Source organism: Rhineura floridana, chromosome 3, assembly GCF_030035675.1.
Source record: "Rhineura floridana isolate rRhiFlo1 chromosome 3, rRhiFlo1.hap2, whole genome shotgun sequence".
Lineage (NCBI taxonomy): Eukaryota > Metazoa > Chordata > Lepidosauria > Squamata > Rhineuridae > Rhineura > Rhineura floridana.
The window spans coordinates 190508823-190526164 of record NC_084482.1 but is presented as its reverse complement, the minus strand read 5'-3'; the positions used below and the strand labels follow the sequence as shown (position 1 = coordinate 190526164).

Here is a 17342-nt window from a genome sequence, read left to right as displayed (position 1 = left end):
GCAGCAAGGAATGATTCCCTCCCCCCTTCTTTGTGACCACCTCCCCCAAAGTCAATTCAACCTGGGGAGGGGGAGGGGAGGCAACAGAAGCAGAATTCCATCCAGATGTGAGCTATGACAGGAAAGGATGCACAGCTGCCTGGAGATTTGTGTCAGAGGCTAGAAGCAATAGTTAACAGGCCAAAGCAAGAGACAGGTAGCAAAATGAGGCCTGGTTCAGCCCTGTGGCCTGGTGTGCATGTAAATTCCCACCGCAACATTCCCCCCATTTTTTCCACAAAATACAAATAATTAAATTTATTACAGATCATTCTTTTCTGCCCACCCTACATTTTTCATGCCCCCCTCGACCTTTAGGCTGGCTACAGGCCTGGCTTGGTATAAACGCAATGATGGGCATGCTCTCGCTCTCTCTTTTGTAAGGTGCCTCTTCAGGGTTCCATCATGTGCTTAGCCGTCACACTGAAACGGGGTCACTGGATTTTGTGTGCCTCAACAGGGATCTGAATGCTGTGCTAGTGCTGCAGGCTGTAGGTGACAGCGATTTGGTTTAAAACCAAAAGACCAAATATGAGGGAGATTATTTTTAATGCATCTGGTGTTCCATTGAAACCAGGGCTTTGCTGTAAGCCAGAGGTGGAGAACCTTTTTTTGCCCTGAGGGCCACATTCCAATGGTGGGTGGGGCCAACAGTGCAAGTGGGTGGGGCAAGCAATAAATAAAAATTCACTCTAGTGCACTAAATAATTTTAAAAAAAAAATGCCCTGCAATGAAACAGTCTACAATCCCCTCTGAATGCCTGCCTTTCACCTCACCCCCTGTAAGCTCTAAGGAGCTATCTTATTATACATATTTTGGGTTGTATTCAATGTAGTGCTATGGCAAATGGAACGTTATCCCTGTCCTCTCCACATGCAACTCCTAAATCTGTTCTGGGGGTTCCCCTCAACCCTCTGGAACAGATTTGGAGACAGCATGGGGGGAGGAGGGGGGGAATCCTGTTGCACAAGTGGAAGTCATTCTGCTCTTGAAACTGTTTAGTTGAATACCACCCTCAGGCTCATCCCTTTTGTCCAGTCCTGTTGGGACTCCTGCGTCAGCAGCAGCAAGGGGTCTCCTCCAGTCCTGCTAAGATTAGCAGACAGTAACCTGAGCAGATCAAGCAGGTGTGTGTGTGTTTCACAGAGGCTCCTGATTGGCCCCTGTGCGATACAGGATGCTGGACTAGGTGGACCTTTCGTCTGATCCAGTAGGGCTTTCCTTATGTTCTTAATATCCTCTAACTAGAAATGGCGAGTGCTGGATTTTGAAGCTTTGACATGGAAAGCATGTGCACCACCATTGACCTGTGACCTGACTCAGAAGGGTCCTGCCCTCTTCTTTCCCCCCACAACTAGGCAACAAGAGGCAGCCTTCTGAATGGCAGGTCACACAGCTAGCCAAGAAAATAGCCAGCTCTTAAGAGCATAAGAAGAGCCCTACTAGACCAGGCCAGTGACCCATCTAGTCCAGCATCCTGTTCTCATAGTGTCCAACCAGATACCTATTGGAAGCCCACAAGCAGGACTTGAGTTCAAAATCCTGTGTTATGTTGTGTCTGAGTCAGACCACTGCTGTGCCTAATCCAATCATATTTACCAGGCAACAGCCCTCTTATGTCTCAGGCAGAGAAGCTGGTGACTAACCCAGGGAGCTTCATGGCTGAATGGGGATTTGAACCCTGGTCTCCCAGGTCCTAGTCTGACACTCTAACCCAGCCTTTCCCAACCAGTGTGGCTTCAGATGTTATTGGACTACAACTCCCATCAGCCTCAGCCAGCATTGCCAATGGTCAGGAAAGATGGGAATTGTAGTCCAACAACATCTGGAGGCACACTGGTTGGGTAAGGCTGCTCTAACCACTGCACCACACTGGCTGCCCTGTATATCCAAAAACATAAAAAATAAAAGTTGTAAAGTACCTGGAGGGGCACACTACCCGGCTGCTGAACTGTGTTTAGCATGGTGGGTCACCAGCTTTGCTGGAGTGCTTTATAGCTGCGTGAGAGAAATTCAGGATATCTCCAAAAATGCGGTGGTGGTGGAAACAATAGAAGTAGCATCTGTTGAATTTGTGACTGTCACTGCAGTTACAGAGCAGGAACCATGCCCGCAAAAAAGAAAAAGAAAGGTGGCAACCAAACTGGGTACTTCCTAAAGAAAACCAGTAACTAATTGTATTCAAATTAGATTATTAACTTTGATTTCTGGCAAGAAAGGGGATGTAAATATCTGAAATAAACACTACCCTGTGCTCTTCATGGCCGCTGGCCAACCTAGATGAGATGCACAGCCACGTTGCTTTATTTACATGTCTGTCCTATTCACATATAAAGCAAATAGGGTCTTCTTTTAACATGAAAGTTTATTTTTAATTTATTACATTTATACCCTGCCTTTCCCTGGAAGGAGTTCAGGAAAGCATACATGGTTATCTTCTCTTCTCCCCACACACCCCTTTTATAACCACAATATCCCTGTGGGGTAGGGTAGGCGGAGAGATAGCACCTGGTCCAAGATGCCCCAGTGAGCTTCATGACTGACTAGTGAGATTTAACCTGGGTTTACCCCAGTCCTAGTCTTATACTCTAACCATTACACCACACTGGTTATTAGGGGCAGGCTAGAAGACAAGTACCTGGTGTGATGATAGAAAGGTGAGGGAGGGTTCCACTTTCCTCACCCACGCAAAGTCATTTTATTGTAAACATTTGACTGTATTATACGTGAACTATAAATGCAGCTACTCTTGGAAAAGGGCCATAGCTCAGTTGTAGAGCATCTGCTTTGTAGGCAGAAGGTCTCAGGTCCAATCCCTGGCAGGGCTGAGAGACACTCTGAAATCCTGGAGAGCTGCTATTGTCTAGACCAGCCTTTCCCAACCAGTGTGCCTCCAGATGTTGTTGGACCACAACTCCCATCAGCCTCAGCCAGCATTGTCAATGGCTGAGGCTGATGGGAGTTGTGGTCCAACAACATCTGGAGGCACACCGGTTGGGAAAGGCTGGTCTAGACGGTACTGAGCTAGATAGGCCAATGGTCTGACTCAATATAAGGCAGCTGCCTATGTTCCTATCTAGTTTGGGCTGAAGATTTCAGGAAAAGGATTGTTGCAGTTAACTTACTTGCACTTTTTAGTAACGCATCACAGCCTTTACTGGAATCATTCTGCAAAATAAAGCTCTTAGTTACCATAAAGCTCTCCTTCTTGGGATGAAAGATGAACTTAGATTGAGGAATTGAGACCTGCCCAAGGCAACCCTGACAGACATGATCAAAAGAATATCACAAGCATTATGAATTTACACCAAGATCACTTTTTCATTGGAGCACAGGTGCAAATCAGAAGCTGCTATGCTACAGCCACTTGGCTGGCAACACTCACTACCACCACCACCTTCTCTTGGAGAACAAGGCACCCCACAACCAGTTGCCCAAGATGGGAGGAGGCTGCAGCTGTAGGGAGCTCTCTTTCCAGCAGCTGTAGGCTTCCTGCATGCAAGGGGAGATGGATTAAACAAGGCAGCTCACTCGCTGCCCCTATTAGCACCACCACTTATGCCACCTCCTCCTCCTGCTAGGAAAGAAGCCTCCTCCTGTTTCAGGCAAGCAGCTGTAGCGTACTCCATTCCCCAAGAAGAGCGGGCAGCAACCAAGCAATTAGCCTACTGGCACAGCCTTCCCTAACCTATTGACCTCCAGATCAGGCTTACAATCCCCATCAGCCCCAGCCAGCATAGCCAGAGATCAGGGATGATGGGAGCTGTAGTCCAGAATATCTAGAGGCATCAGGATGGGGAAGACTGGCTGTAGCATAGCAGCGTTCCGTTTGCTATGTTACAGAGACATTAAGAAGCAATCTCAAAGAAGTAATTTCTAGCATATCACATCCATAGCTATTTGCTCTCCTACCTTCAAAGCCCAGCACTTTATCAACAAGGCAACTTTGTGGATTGTTTCTTGCCTCCTTAGATATAATGCCATCAGAACCACACAGAAAAGAGAGTTTGTGAAGTTGGTGCACTGGGGTGGGATGCCTTAAAACACAGGTTTTTCTTTTCTTCATAGAACACAGGGATGGGGAACATGTAGCCTTCCACGTGTTATTGGGACTCCAACTCCCATCAGCCTTAGCCACCACTGCCAGTGGTCAGAGACAATGAAAGTTATTGTTCCTCCCTGCAGAAGCCCAGGGTGGCAAACAAAAACACCAAAAACACTCTAAAACATCTTAAAAAACAGACTTTAAAATATATAAACCAAAACATCTTTAAAAATATTTTTAAATGTCTTTAAGTTATAGTCTTTGCAACATTACAGGAGGGCAATTACAACCTGATAGGTGTAACTGAAACTTGGTGGGATGACTCCCATGACTGGAATACAGCAATTGAAGGATATAACTTGTTCAAAAAGAACAGAAGGAATAAAAAAGGAGGTGGAGTCACGCTATATGTTAAAAATATATATCCCTGCACAGAAATACAGGAAGATGAGCTTGGTAGTTCCAGCGAAAGTATCTGGATTAAAATTAATGGGGCAAGTAATAAAACGAATGTGGTGCTTGGAGTCTATTACCGACCACCAAATCAAGGAGAAGACGAGAATGTAACTTTTGAAAAGCAAATTGCCAATGTTTCGAGGAGGCATGATGTAGTAGTAATGGGGGATTTCAATTATCCTGATATCTGTTGGGAAACAAATTCTGCCAAACATGGCCCCTCCAAGAAATTTCTGACTTGTGTTGGAGATAACTTTTTCCTACAGAAAGTGGAGGAAGCAACCAGAGGATCAGCTATCCTGGACTTGATTCTAACCAATAGAGATGATTTGGTGGATGAAGTGGCAGTTACGGGAACTCTGGGGGAAAGTGACCACACCATACTTGAATTCTTGATTTTAACAGAAGCAAAAACTGAGAGTAGCCATACGCGTACCCTGGACTTTAGGAAAGCTGATTTCAATAAACTCAGAACAATTGTAAGTACGGTTCCATGGCAAGTGGCCCTAATGAGAAAAGAAGTCCAAGATGGGTGGGAGTTTCTAAAAAAGGAAATTCTAAAAGCCCAATGGCAAGCAATTCCAATAAGGAAAAAAGGGGGAAACAACAGAAGAAGCCAGTGTGGCTTCACAAAAAGCTTAGAGAGGACCTGAAAACAAAAAACTACACATACAGGAAGTGGAAAGAAGGTCAGGCCACAAAGGAACAGTACAGGCAGATATCACAGAATTGCAGGGATGGTATCAGGAAGGCTAAAGCTGAGAATGAGCTGAGGTTAGCGAGGGATGCTAAAAGCAACAAAAAAGCTTTCTTCAGGTATGTCCATAGCAAAAGACAGAGAAAAGAAATGGTGGCACAGCTACTCAATGAGGATGGCAAAATGATAACAAATGACAAAGAAAAGGCAGAAGTCCCCAATTCCTACTTTGGCTCAGTCTTCTCCCAAAAAAGGATCTGTGACCCTCCCGGGAAACATGAAGTAGAAGGGGCAGGATTGGAGCTTGAGTTTGATAGGCAAATGGTCAAGGAATACCTAATCACTTTGAACGAGTTCAAATAGGCAGGGCCTGATAAACTGCACCCTAGAGTATTGAAGGAACTGGCTGAAGAACTCTCAGAACCACTGTCTATTATCTTTGCGAAATTGTGGAGGACTGGTGAAGTGCTGGATGACTGGAGAAGAGCTAATGTTGTCCCTATCTTCAAAAAAGGGAAAAAGGAGGAACCGGGGAACTACAGACCAGTTAGCCTAACATCAATCCCTGGAAAAACTCTGGAGCAGATTATAAAGCAGTCAATCCGTAAGCACCTTGAAAACAATGCAGTGATTACTAGGAGCCAACATGGATTTATGAAGAACAAATCCTGCCAAACTAATCTTATCTCATTTTTTGATCGGGTAACCTCCCTTGTAGACTGTGGGAATGCTGTGGACATAATATACCTCGACTTCAGCAAAGCTTTTGACAAAGTGCCCCATGATATTCTGATTAGCAAGCTAGCTAAATGTGGGCTGGATGGAACAACTATCAGGTGGATCCACAGTTGGCTCCAGAATCGTACTCAAAGAGTGCTTATCAATGGTTCCTTTTCAAATTGGGCAGAAGTAACGAGTGGGGTACCACAGGGCTCAGTCTTGGGCCCAGTGCTCTTCAACATTTTTATTAACGACTTGGATGAGGAGGTACAGAGCATGCTTATCAAATTTGCAGATGATACAAAATTGGGGGGCATAGCTAATACCATGGAAGATAGAAACAAAATTCAAAGGGACCTTGATAGGCTGGAGCATTGGGCTGAAAACAACAGAATGAAATTCAACAGGGATAAATTCAAAGTTCTACACTTCGGGGGAAAAAACCAAATGCACAGTTATAAAATGGGGGATACTTGGGTCAGCAATATGACATGTGAGAAGGATCTTAGAATTGTCGTTGATCACAAGCTGAATATGAGCCAACAGTGTGATGTGGCTGCAAAAAGGGCAAATGCTATATTAGGCTGCATTAACAGAAGTATAGTTTCCAAATCGCGTGAAGTATTAGTTCCCCTCTATTCAGCACTGGTTAGGCCTCCTCTTAAATACTGTGTCCAGTTCTGGTCTCCGCACTTCAAGAAGGATGCAGACAAACTGAAACAGGTTCAGAGGAGGGCAACAAGGATGATCAGGGGACTGGAAACAAAGCCCTATGAGGAGAGACTGAAAGAACTGGGCATGTTTAGCCTGGAGAAGAGAAGACTGAGGGGAGATATGATAGCACTCTTCAAGTACATGAAAGGTTGTCACATAGAGGAGGGCTGGGATCTCTTCTCGATCGTCCCAGAGTGCAGGACACGTAATAATGGGCTCAAGTTGCAGGAAGCCAGATTTCAACTGAACATCAGGAAAAACTCCCTAACTGTTACAGCCATACAACAATGGAATCAATTACCTAGAGAGGTAGTGGGCTCTCCGATACTGGAGGCATTCAAGAGGCAGCTGGACAGCCATCTGTTGGGAATGCTTTGATTTGGATTCCTGCATTGCGCAGGGGGTTGGACTTGATGGCCTTATAGGCCCCTTCCAAGTCCACTATTCTATGATCTGGAGGACCACAGCTTCTCCATCCCTGTGTAAGAGAAGGGTAAGATAAATACTCTAAACCTGTTCAGAAATTGTACAGTATCTATCTGTAAAAAGGTGTCATTAGAAAGTTTCCAGTTCTGAGGAAAATGGCAACATTATGTCTCCAAGCAAAACAACAGTCATCAATCGACACTGGCTGGCAGGGGGATATTCATAGTTCTTTTAACATGGATCAATTATGATTAGCCGTTCTTTTCTTCTCACAGTTAGGGTGCTTAAAGGGTATCACACACACACACACACGTTATGCATGTTTGTGCAAAAAGTCAGTATTTTGATCCATGTTACTGAGTTTTGAGTATGGCCTCTTTCCACCTGGCCTGGGTGAGTCTCTGACTGATTGCAGCTATAAAACCTGCTACTACCTGATGGTGCCAGAGACAGACCATCTTGACTGTGAGGCATTGTTAAGGGACTTTTCTTTGGGCCAACATTTAATTCTGGAGGTCAGTTATTTTTGCTGTTATTGGGATTATGTTTTTGTATTTTATTGTTGGACCTTATGAATTATAAGAGTGTTGTGTCAATTTATTGTATGTTGCTTAATGAGATGTTTTCGTTCACTTCTTGTTTGACTATCTGAATTTTGTTTTGTTACTGAGTGAATTATGTAAGCTTTGTTCATGTTGTGAACCACCTTGAGTCTAGGTTACTTTGGAAAGGCAGCATGCAAATAAACCATGATTATGATGAAGCAGCATATGAAGGCTATTCTGTATTCATCAGACCCAAACAAAAAGGTGAGCCTTTGTATATGGACCCAGAGAAATCAAGGCATCCCACCCCAGGCTCTAAAATCATGACTGCTACCTTTGGTCCATCAACTACTCTGATCAAACGTAGCAATTTTGTTCTTTCAATAGAAATGAAATTATTTGGAAAATAATCTCAAAACAACCCAAAGATCCCATAAAATCAATCTCTCACAGTTCTTGGGAAAGCCAGAGGATTTTTGTGGACATACTTTAGCTCTACAGCAAGGAAAAGGGGCCTATGGCCCTCCAGCTGCTGTTGGATTCAAACTCCCATCATCGCTGACCTTTGGCTATTCCGGCTGGGGCTAATGAGCGCTGGAGTCCAACATCTGGAGGGCCACAGGTTCCCCATCCTGACTCTAAAGTATTTGGCCAGGTTGTAACCTGGGAACCTTCCACCCTGGGAAAAGACAAAGTGGGGCCTATATTAGTAATACTCAGATGATCACACAGGTCGGGAGTGGGATTTCATATTCCTCTTTAAAAGGAGGAGTCCATACTTCCTATTTCAACCATGTTTAAAAGAAGCACATTAACTAGGTGAGTCATTAACAGCGCGACTGACCATGGAATTCCCAGAAAAAATAAAAGGGTACAAAAAGGCAGATTGCACAATAGCAAACCTTAGTTTATTTTTTCATTAAGATTTCATTCACCAGGGAAATGCTTAGATACTATGTCAATTAAGTTATTATAACTCTCCACTCACTTCAACAGCGAGGCTTGCTTTAAAATCATTACATCACATCACCTATTTTTTTAAAAAAGGAAAAATTTGTGAATTACATATACACATTGCTGTGTTCTCAATAAACTGCTGTAACTGGGGGGGGGCTTGAGATTTCACACACATCCCAATTCAGAGCCCAGATTATCCACTTTTTGAGATCCTGTGGCAGCAGTATCCCCATTTAATTAATCGGGGAGCAGCGTGCTTTTTTGGTGTGTTGAGCTATGCCTATAGCTGAAAAAGGGGAAATCACTGCATTGGGAAACAAAAGGGGGACTGGAAAACGTATTGAGGCAGGAAAAGACAGGCACAGAGTACCAACGAAACATAATGGAAGCCTTGGCAATGTAACTCACCCATATTCATCACTACGCTTTAAAACACCAGGTATGAATATTGTGGTAATTCTGGAAAAACAATCCACGTTCCTCACTGGTTGAGCATAAGAGCATAAAGGATTGCCTTGCTAGTTCAGACTGAAAATTCATCTAATCCAACACTCTTCCTCTGACTGTGCCCTTCCAGAGGCCCCCAGGAAGTTTATGAGGAAGCCATGATGGGCGATGGCCACCCACAGCTTGTTTGCCTCCAGCATCTGGTGCTCAGAGGTATGCAACCTCAATACATAGAGGCTCCACAGTTTTCATGGCTAATAGCCCTTGACAGAATTATCCTCCATTAATTTATCTATACCACCAACCCTTTTAAAGCCATCTACACTCCTAGCCATCACCAGCCTGAAGGAAGTTACTGAACTGGGATGCTAGAATAGAATCTTGCAGTTACTGATTTGCAAAGCTTTTTTTCCCTTGCAACAAATGAACTTTTGGATGCACACACAATCACAACCCTGGTCATCCAAAAAAAGTAGATGGCCTGATCCTAAAACATGCTGTGCCAGCACAAAAATACTTAAAGAGGAGACATACAAGGACTGTACTAACACAGCTTTGTAGGTTTATTTTCAGAGGTGCTGCTGCGAGTCAAAAAAGCAGAAAAATTTGCAATAGGGAAGCTGCACAAGGCCTGACTTTAAAAACAATGCAACCAGGAAAACTGGTAGAAAGCATTGTTAAAGATAAAATAACCAAGTATACAGAAGAACAAGTCTTGCTGAAACCGAACTAGCATGGCTTCTGCAAGCGTGGGTCCTGTCTCACTAACTTATTAAAGTTCTTTGAGAGTGTTAAAACAAAAAAGGATTGCAAAGAGCTCCAAAGGATCTCTCCAAATTGAGTGAACAGATATTAAAGTGACAAATAAAATTCAGTGTAAACAAGTATGAAGTTATGCATATTGGAGCAAAAAAATCTTAATTTCACATATATGTGCATGGGGTCTGAATTGGTAGCAACAGACCAGCAACAAGATCTTGGGGTCACAGTGGATAGCATAATGAATATGTCAACCCAGTGTGCAGCAGCTGTGAAAAAGGTGAATTCCATGTTAGAGATCATTAGGAAAGAAATTGAAAATAAACCTGGCAATATCGTTAACACTGTATAAAATATGGTGCAACCATACTTGTATACAGTTCTGGTCACCTCAGCTCAAAAAGGATACTGTAGAGATGACAAAGGTTCAGAAAAGGGCAACCAGAATGATCAGGGGGATGGAGTGACTCCCCTATGAAGAAAGACTGCAGTATGTGGGGCTTTTTAGTTTAGAGAAAAGGGGAGTAAGAGAGACATGATATAGGTGTATAATATGAAGCATGGTGTGGAGAAAATGAATACAGAAACGTTTTTCTTCCTCTCATAACACTAGAACTCATGGACATCCAGGGAAGCTGAATGTTGGAAGATTCAGGACTGACAAAATAAGGTTCTTCACACAGCACATAAATTGTGGAATTTGCTCCCACAACAGACAGTGATGGCCACCAGCGTGGATGGCATTAAAAGAGGATTAGACAGATTCATGGAGAATAAGGCTATCAATGGCTACTAGCCACAGTGGCTAGTTCTATCTCCACTGTCGGACGCAGTATGTCTCTGAATACCGGTTGCTGTTGCACTCAGATCTTGCTTGTGGGCTTCCCATAGGCATCTGATTGGCTACTGTAAGAACAGGATGCTGGATTAGACGGGCAACTGGCCTGAACCAGCAGGCTCTTCTTATATTCTTGTGAATGCACCTCCCCTCCCACAACAAAAATAATCTACAAATAATAGTGGAAATATTCTTAATGCCTCTATATTAACCAAGACTTTCCATCTGGAATACAAAAATGCATACAGCAGAAACAAAAAATGAATCCAGACAGAATACAGCACTTATGCATGGTCCAGAAATGGTGTTTTGTTTTCCCCCCCTGTATCTATAGAATTAGGGGACACAGGGACCTGTCCCTTTTCATCTCAGTCAAGATGGCAAAAAATAAAGGCAATTGTACAAAGTGTTTAATTAACCTGTAGAATCAACTGCTACAATAGGTCAAAGGTTAGGATTCCTATCAGACACTCGATTAAATAACAAACATTTTAATTAAGGGTCACCTACAGAAAGGATAAAAGCTAACCACAAAAAATTACTTAGATATAGCAAACAGTCTTCTATGGACAGCTAATTCCAAACTTTCCCCACTGTGTTACTTTTACAGTTTCATATCAGCCTACCTCTGTTAGATCTAGATTCACAGCCCCCACCCTGTTTTTAAAGCACAGGCTGGATCACAACAACATTTGCCTGCTTTTCAATAATGAATTATCGCAACTACCCAGTTAAGGAGGGTCATTAAATTCTCCAGTTTTTTGTGTCTTTAAAAACAACAACAACAACAGAGGAGGAACAGAGGCACAGAGGTAGTGACTCTGCCCACTGGGTCCATGGCTGAGCCGAGATTCAAATAACATTTTCTCCAAACTGGCTAGGAGGGAGCACTAGCTGGATTAGTACTAGTGAGAACGCCGTTCTGGACATAAACCGGACTTGACAAATGGGAACATACAGAAACCAATGGGTGAACATTGCAGCCACCCTGGACCCCTCCATCTCTGTCCTTAGTGCTGCAATACATAAAAACCAAACAGGAACCGGAATCCATCAACAAACCTGGTAAGATTTCTCAGGCTTGAATAAGGATTACAGGCGGCTTGCTCACTTCAAAAGGGAACCCCTCTGCCCTTTCACTAGGTATTGCATTCATATGTTTAGTGGTCCACTAATCTGGGCATGCCGTGCTACTTTCAGTTCTCACCTTGTTTAATTTGGTTTTCAACCTGTGTGTGTGTGGATGTATATCTATATAATATATCTATAAGTATAATATATACATACACACACACGTATATACACCTCCTCCACCTTTTCAGTCCACCGTGGGATCATCTGATGGGAGTCTGTTGCCTAGTAACAGGACACCATAAACCACTCAGTCTCTTAAAAGTGCCACAGCACAATTTGTCTTCCTGTTGCGATAGAATTACACGGCTCTTCTGTCACCGGATGTCCATTCGTCATAGCTGCACCACTGAGAAAGAGCAGCAAAGAGCAGAAAAACACAGTTCCAAGTTTTTTACCGAGGTCTCAAGAGAACTCAAACCTATTTAGGCTTACCAAAGAGACAACTGGAAAATTGATCATCTGCAGAAATCCATGTGATTCCTACCAAGTTGGGCCTCCTAATTTAGTAGACAATAATACAATGTGATCCAGTGGCTGAGAGCTACCATCCAAAAAAGTGAAGTCCTGAAGCAAAAGGCTACTGAGGTTAATTTACTACTAGTACTATCTCCTAAGGGCAGATTCTCCATCACTCAAGAGTCCTTGCATAGAGATTGGGAGTCTTTTCTTCAAAAGGACCTGCGGCCTGGTTTGTGTAAGTAGTTAGAAGAGCCAGACTCTAAAAGGGAGGCCCAGTGAACCAAAATAATGGAACTCCCCAAAGGTTCACTGATAGTTCAGTGCCATTCCTGGATATCAATAAATAGTTCTATAGTGCCTTTAATAAATCCAAAGTGCAGCCTTCGGCAACATGGTGGCTTCCAGATGGACTACAACTTACATCCACCCCAGCATGCTGGCTGCGGCTGATGGGAGTTGTAGTCCAATCATCTGGAAGGCACCACACTGGCAAAGGCTGTACTTGTGTTATATACAATATTCCCAAAATACTCACAAAACTCCTGTCTGGAACCTGTTTGTTAATACTGAATGTTGGCAATCCAACATAACAGCAGTTAATGTTTAAAGCCACATAAATCTGTCAGCATTTCAACAGTTTATATCCCAAAAGCAGGGAAGCATATCTATTTTCAGACAATCACAAAATTTATCTGGGATTATCAACATTCACACCAGAATTCCCCAGATTTTGAGCATTCATTGTAGCCTATATAACATGTGGATTTTACTGAAGATTCTATAAACTTGCACATTGATATCCAGTAGTTCCAGTCAGAGATGAACCTTCTGATCAGTGGAAGCTGGTGGCTCTGATGTCTGCAGGCCAGTGAAGCTTTCAGCACCTTGGACAGCTCCTTGAAAGTTCAGTCTAAAACCCGGAGCGAATTCACTGCCCCACTGACATCAGAGCCACCAGTCTCCACTGCTTCTGATGGTGTTTGAAATCAGACTGGTGAAATCCTTCAAAACAGTTCCTGCACTCTTAAAAAAAAAGGTTTCCCGAGGCACACAGTTTCCTATCTTCCCCCTCCCACTGCGAGAGCAACTTGTTAAAACAATGGGATAGGGTAGGCAAATAAGGGGTTTTCTCTGTTGTGGATCTTCTCGTGTCTCTTGTGGTGGGAGCTGTGGCTGAAACACTTGCCGCAGAACCGGCATGCATAAGGTTTCTCCCCAGTATGGATCCGGTGGTGCTGGACCAGGGTCGATTTGTCGGTGAAGCAATTCCCACACTCGGAGCACACATACGGCTTCTCACCCGTGTGGATTCTCTGGTGTCTAAAAAGGTTGGAGCTAACATTGAAGCTTTTCTCACAGATGTTGCACTTGTATGGTTTCTCCCCAGTGTGGATGCGCATGTGTTTTATAAGGTCAGCATTGTGGTTGAAGCTCCGCAGGCACTCTGTACAGGTATTCAGCACCTCCGGTTTCTGTTTTGGTTTGGGTTTCTCATCGACGCCACTGATGTCAGCTCCATCCACCTCGGCGCAAACCTCCTGCTGCTCTTCAGCCGTGTCCTTCAGATGCTTCTTCTTGTGTGAGCTGCGGCTGTAGCTTTTGCCACAATCAATGCACTCATAGGGCTTCTCTCCCGTGTGGATTCGCTGGTGCTGGGTAAGGTTGGACTTATCATTGAACCGTTTGCCACAATCCAGACATATGTAAGGTTTTTCCCCTGTGTGGATTCTCTGGTGTCTATTGAGGCTGGAACGAACAGCAAAGCTTTTCCCGCATTCAGAGCACTTATGCGGTTTATCATCAGGCTGGACTGGCCATGGGTCAATCAAGCTTGAGTTCTGGATGAAGACCTTTCCGCACTCAATGCAAATGTCAGGGATCTCTTCTGTCTGGGTACCCCGATGTACCAAAAAGACTTTGCGCTTCTTGACGGTATGTACTGGCTTCACCGGCCATGTCATTGAAGGTATTTTCTTCTCCCTCACTTCAGTTCCACATGCTTGGCTGCGCCCAGGACTTAAGCTCAGCATCTTAAGGAGTTTACGTTTCGTCACAAGCTGTGATCTAGCCTCCTCAGGGCTAAAATTCTCCTCCATGTGGCTCATGTTGGCACTTCTGCTTACCTAGCAGGAAATCAAATGTGTTGCTGTGTTAAGGAAGACAGTTCTCAAAATAGCAAATCATCATCATTTTAATCCCATCCCAATTATCCAAATGTAAGCCCACAACACTCCCAATCAAATGCAGTTCTGACAACTGGAAAGTGTGGCATTCCCAAGGCATGTTGTAATACGTCAGCTGCATTAAGACTTCAGTCTTCCATCAATTCTTAAATATGTCCTAACGGCAGAGTAATTGCAGGAACTGACCATGAATCACAGACTGGGAAAAACCACTTTGGTCAGTTGCTCCTGACTTCATGGGGAAGGCAGATGAGGAATTTAGTAAGATAAACAAATAAAGCATAGGATTCAAAAGGCTCTGAAGGTCATGTAGTCCAACTCCGAGAGTACAGTTGTGCTGTATTTAGGGTTATTTGTACGCCACAGAAGCATAGAAAAGCTGCAGACTGTGGTACTGGCCTCACCGTTCATCTTCCTAAGAATTTCAAATTCCTTTCCTTTATAAAAGCAGGCTTCTAGCCCTTATAGGCGGGAAGGAGGTGCCCGCCAAGTTGGAAAGCTCCCCAGGGTCCTTTGCACTACTGAAAAGGCTCAAACGACTCCTGGAAAGGGAACGCAAAACTGGGAGCACTCTACCTTCATGCAGGGCAGCAAAAACTGTGCATGCCAAAACTGTTCAGCACTCCCGACCCAGCGGGCTAGCCCAGGGGCAGCACTCCACACAGTGGAGTCCACTGCAGTGGCACAAAAGACTTGGGGCACACTTCAATGTTGTACACTTCTGCCTCACTGCTCCTTGAAGTGAGGGCAAGAGAGCAATAGCAGACACTGGAGGCAGCTGGGGCAGCCCTGTGGTGCTCCGGAGCCGGACATGGCTCCCAAGCCGCCAGCTCCTGAACTCCGTTTTAGACTATGTGCCACACTTCCAGAGCCACCCTTATTTTTGAACCTTTGATCTTACAACCATTAATGACCCTTGATACAAGAAAAAGCTTAGCTACTCTTAGCCTACCCTGTTCCACAAATCTTCCACTGTTAACCAGTATTTGTATACCTCAACCTTTTTAGAAGCAGCTAATGTCTGAGAAGGAGACACCAGAACTCAAGCTTGCCTTAACACCAGAACCCTGCAGGCACACAAACTCAGAACGGATGAGGCCAGCTAGGGTTATTCAGGGCCCCTACAGATGTCACCATCTGTTCTTGGGGAGAGATTCCTAAGCACAAAATACATGCAAACAGCATTATTTTTTTAGGAACGTTGAATATATTTATAAACGCGGGCTGTCAGCCACACGTGCATGTCATCTGCCAAACTTAAACCACACCCCTGCCATCCATAAACGAAGCTGTATGCCTGTATTTTGTGCACGGCGGGGGAAGAAGAAAACGCACTCTGCACATGTTCAGACCTACTCTCCTCCCTCATATAGCAAACCTAAACTACCGCCCGCTCCCCCGCCCGCCGGCCGAGATCAGGCACCCATCCCATGCGAATGACCGCTGTAGCACATGCAGGAGAGCGAAAACAAACACTGCGCGCCAGGCCGGAGGCGTCTGCGGGCAAAGAGGGGGCCGGGTTTCCAACACAGCAATCCGCAGCAAACCTGCCGTTGGTTTCATCTAGGTGGCGTGATGCAAGAGTTGCGGGTGGGGGATAACGCTACCCCGTTTTAATGGGGAGGGCGGTTTCCTCATCCCTACCTTGTAATCAATGAAGCCACAGCTCAGGCGGCGGGGTCAGTCGCGGCGGCGGGACCGCCCTGTCCGGTGGCGGCCAGAAATGGGTGGATAGAAAGGGACGAGCCTTTTGTGCGGCTAATTCAATCCCCTCCTTGGCTCGGAGCTCAATGGCTGAATTAGGTCTGGAAAACGCTGCCTACATCCGCGCGCCTCCCCCCACTTCACCTAAATCTCCTAGTGGAGCATTATGAATGGAAATCCTCTCTCTCCGCCCGCCCCCCTTCATCCAAAGAGCAGCAGCTGCCGAGCGCGGGCTTCACGTCCACAATGGAAGAGGCGGAGGGGGCAGCAGAAGGAGGGGGCCGCTTCCAGCACCACTAGCAAGCAGCAGCTACCTCTGACCCAGGAAACTGAATCCTGGAAGGCTGACCCGACCAGACAAAGAAAGACGCCTCGTAGCGATGCCAGAGCCCCCTGGTGGAGAACGGCGAGCATTTTTGCAGGGACTCGTGAAGATCAGCCTCGCCGGCAAAGTGCTCCTTCGCTGGATCGGAGGTTCTACCACCGCCGCTGTATTTATGGGCCTTTCGTGCTGATTTGTGTCCACGGAGGTTATTCGATTGTCATCCCAAATGCGGGATTCTGAAAAATAGATGGAAGTGGCCCAAATATTTGCAGTTGCAACGTTAAGAAAACAACCACAATATCAGGCGGAGAGCTGTAAAAATTGTGTGTGTGTAAAATATTTTGTTTTAGTCTTCAAGAGGGATCTTTCCACTGTTTAAAGATGCATACTTGGAGCCCATCGGAGTCTTCCCATCCTCTGAACCAAGCAGTGATAGAACAGACAAGTTCAAATGTTTTCACAGTTTTATTAAGGTACAGGCATAACAGACTAAAGAATAAGAAATAACACAAAAAAGGATAAGCAGCGCAAAGGTTCTCACACCTCTAGGATCAGACCCTTCTTGCCAGCTTACTTTGAAGGAGCTGGAGCTCAGTGGTACAGAATCTGCTTGGGGGTGTTCCTTTACGATTGGGTCTCTAGATCTTTGCCTTCTCTTTGGTTTCCGAACGTCCAATGCAAGACACGTGCTCCTGTTTGGCTCCTCGTTTGTATGTGTACCCTAGACATCGTGCTAAAAACCTAGACTTAAGCACATTGATACTGAATCTTTATCTTAAGCATATTTGCCACTGAACACCTGTTCACTAGTGCTATATTTGCAATTTTGCCCAAGCATTCTCTATGTCAGGGGTGGGGAACCGTGGGTCCAGGGGCAAAATTTGGACCTCTTC

The 17342-nt window shown here is 44.8% G+C and overlaps 1 protein-coding gene across 1 annotated transcript; it reads right to left on the bottom strand.

The window, feature by feature from the left end:
- Positions 1 to 10832: 10832 nt before the first annotated feature.
- Positions 10833 to 16470, bottom strand: LOC133380836 (zinc finger protein 883-like). The gene is made up of 2 exons (XM_061618943.1): positions 16065 to 16470; positions 10833 to 14360 (listed from the first exon to the last, which is right to left on the bottom strand). The coding sequence occupies exon 2, from the start codon at positions 14340 to 14342 to the stop codon at positions 13329 to 13331; it is 1014 nt and encodes a 337-aa protein (XP_061474927.1). The 5' UTR covers positions 14343 to 14360; positions 16065 to 16470; the 3' UTR covers positions 10833 to 13328.
- Positions 16471 to 17342: the final 872 nt, after the last annotated feature.

Excerpts from the sequence above, each read along its gene's own strand:
- LOC133380836 (XM_061618943.1), bottom strand. The coding sequence starts at position 14,342 with ATGAGCCACATGGAGGAGAATTTTAGCCCTGAGGAGGCTAGATCACAG.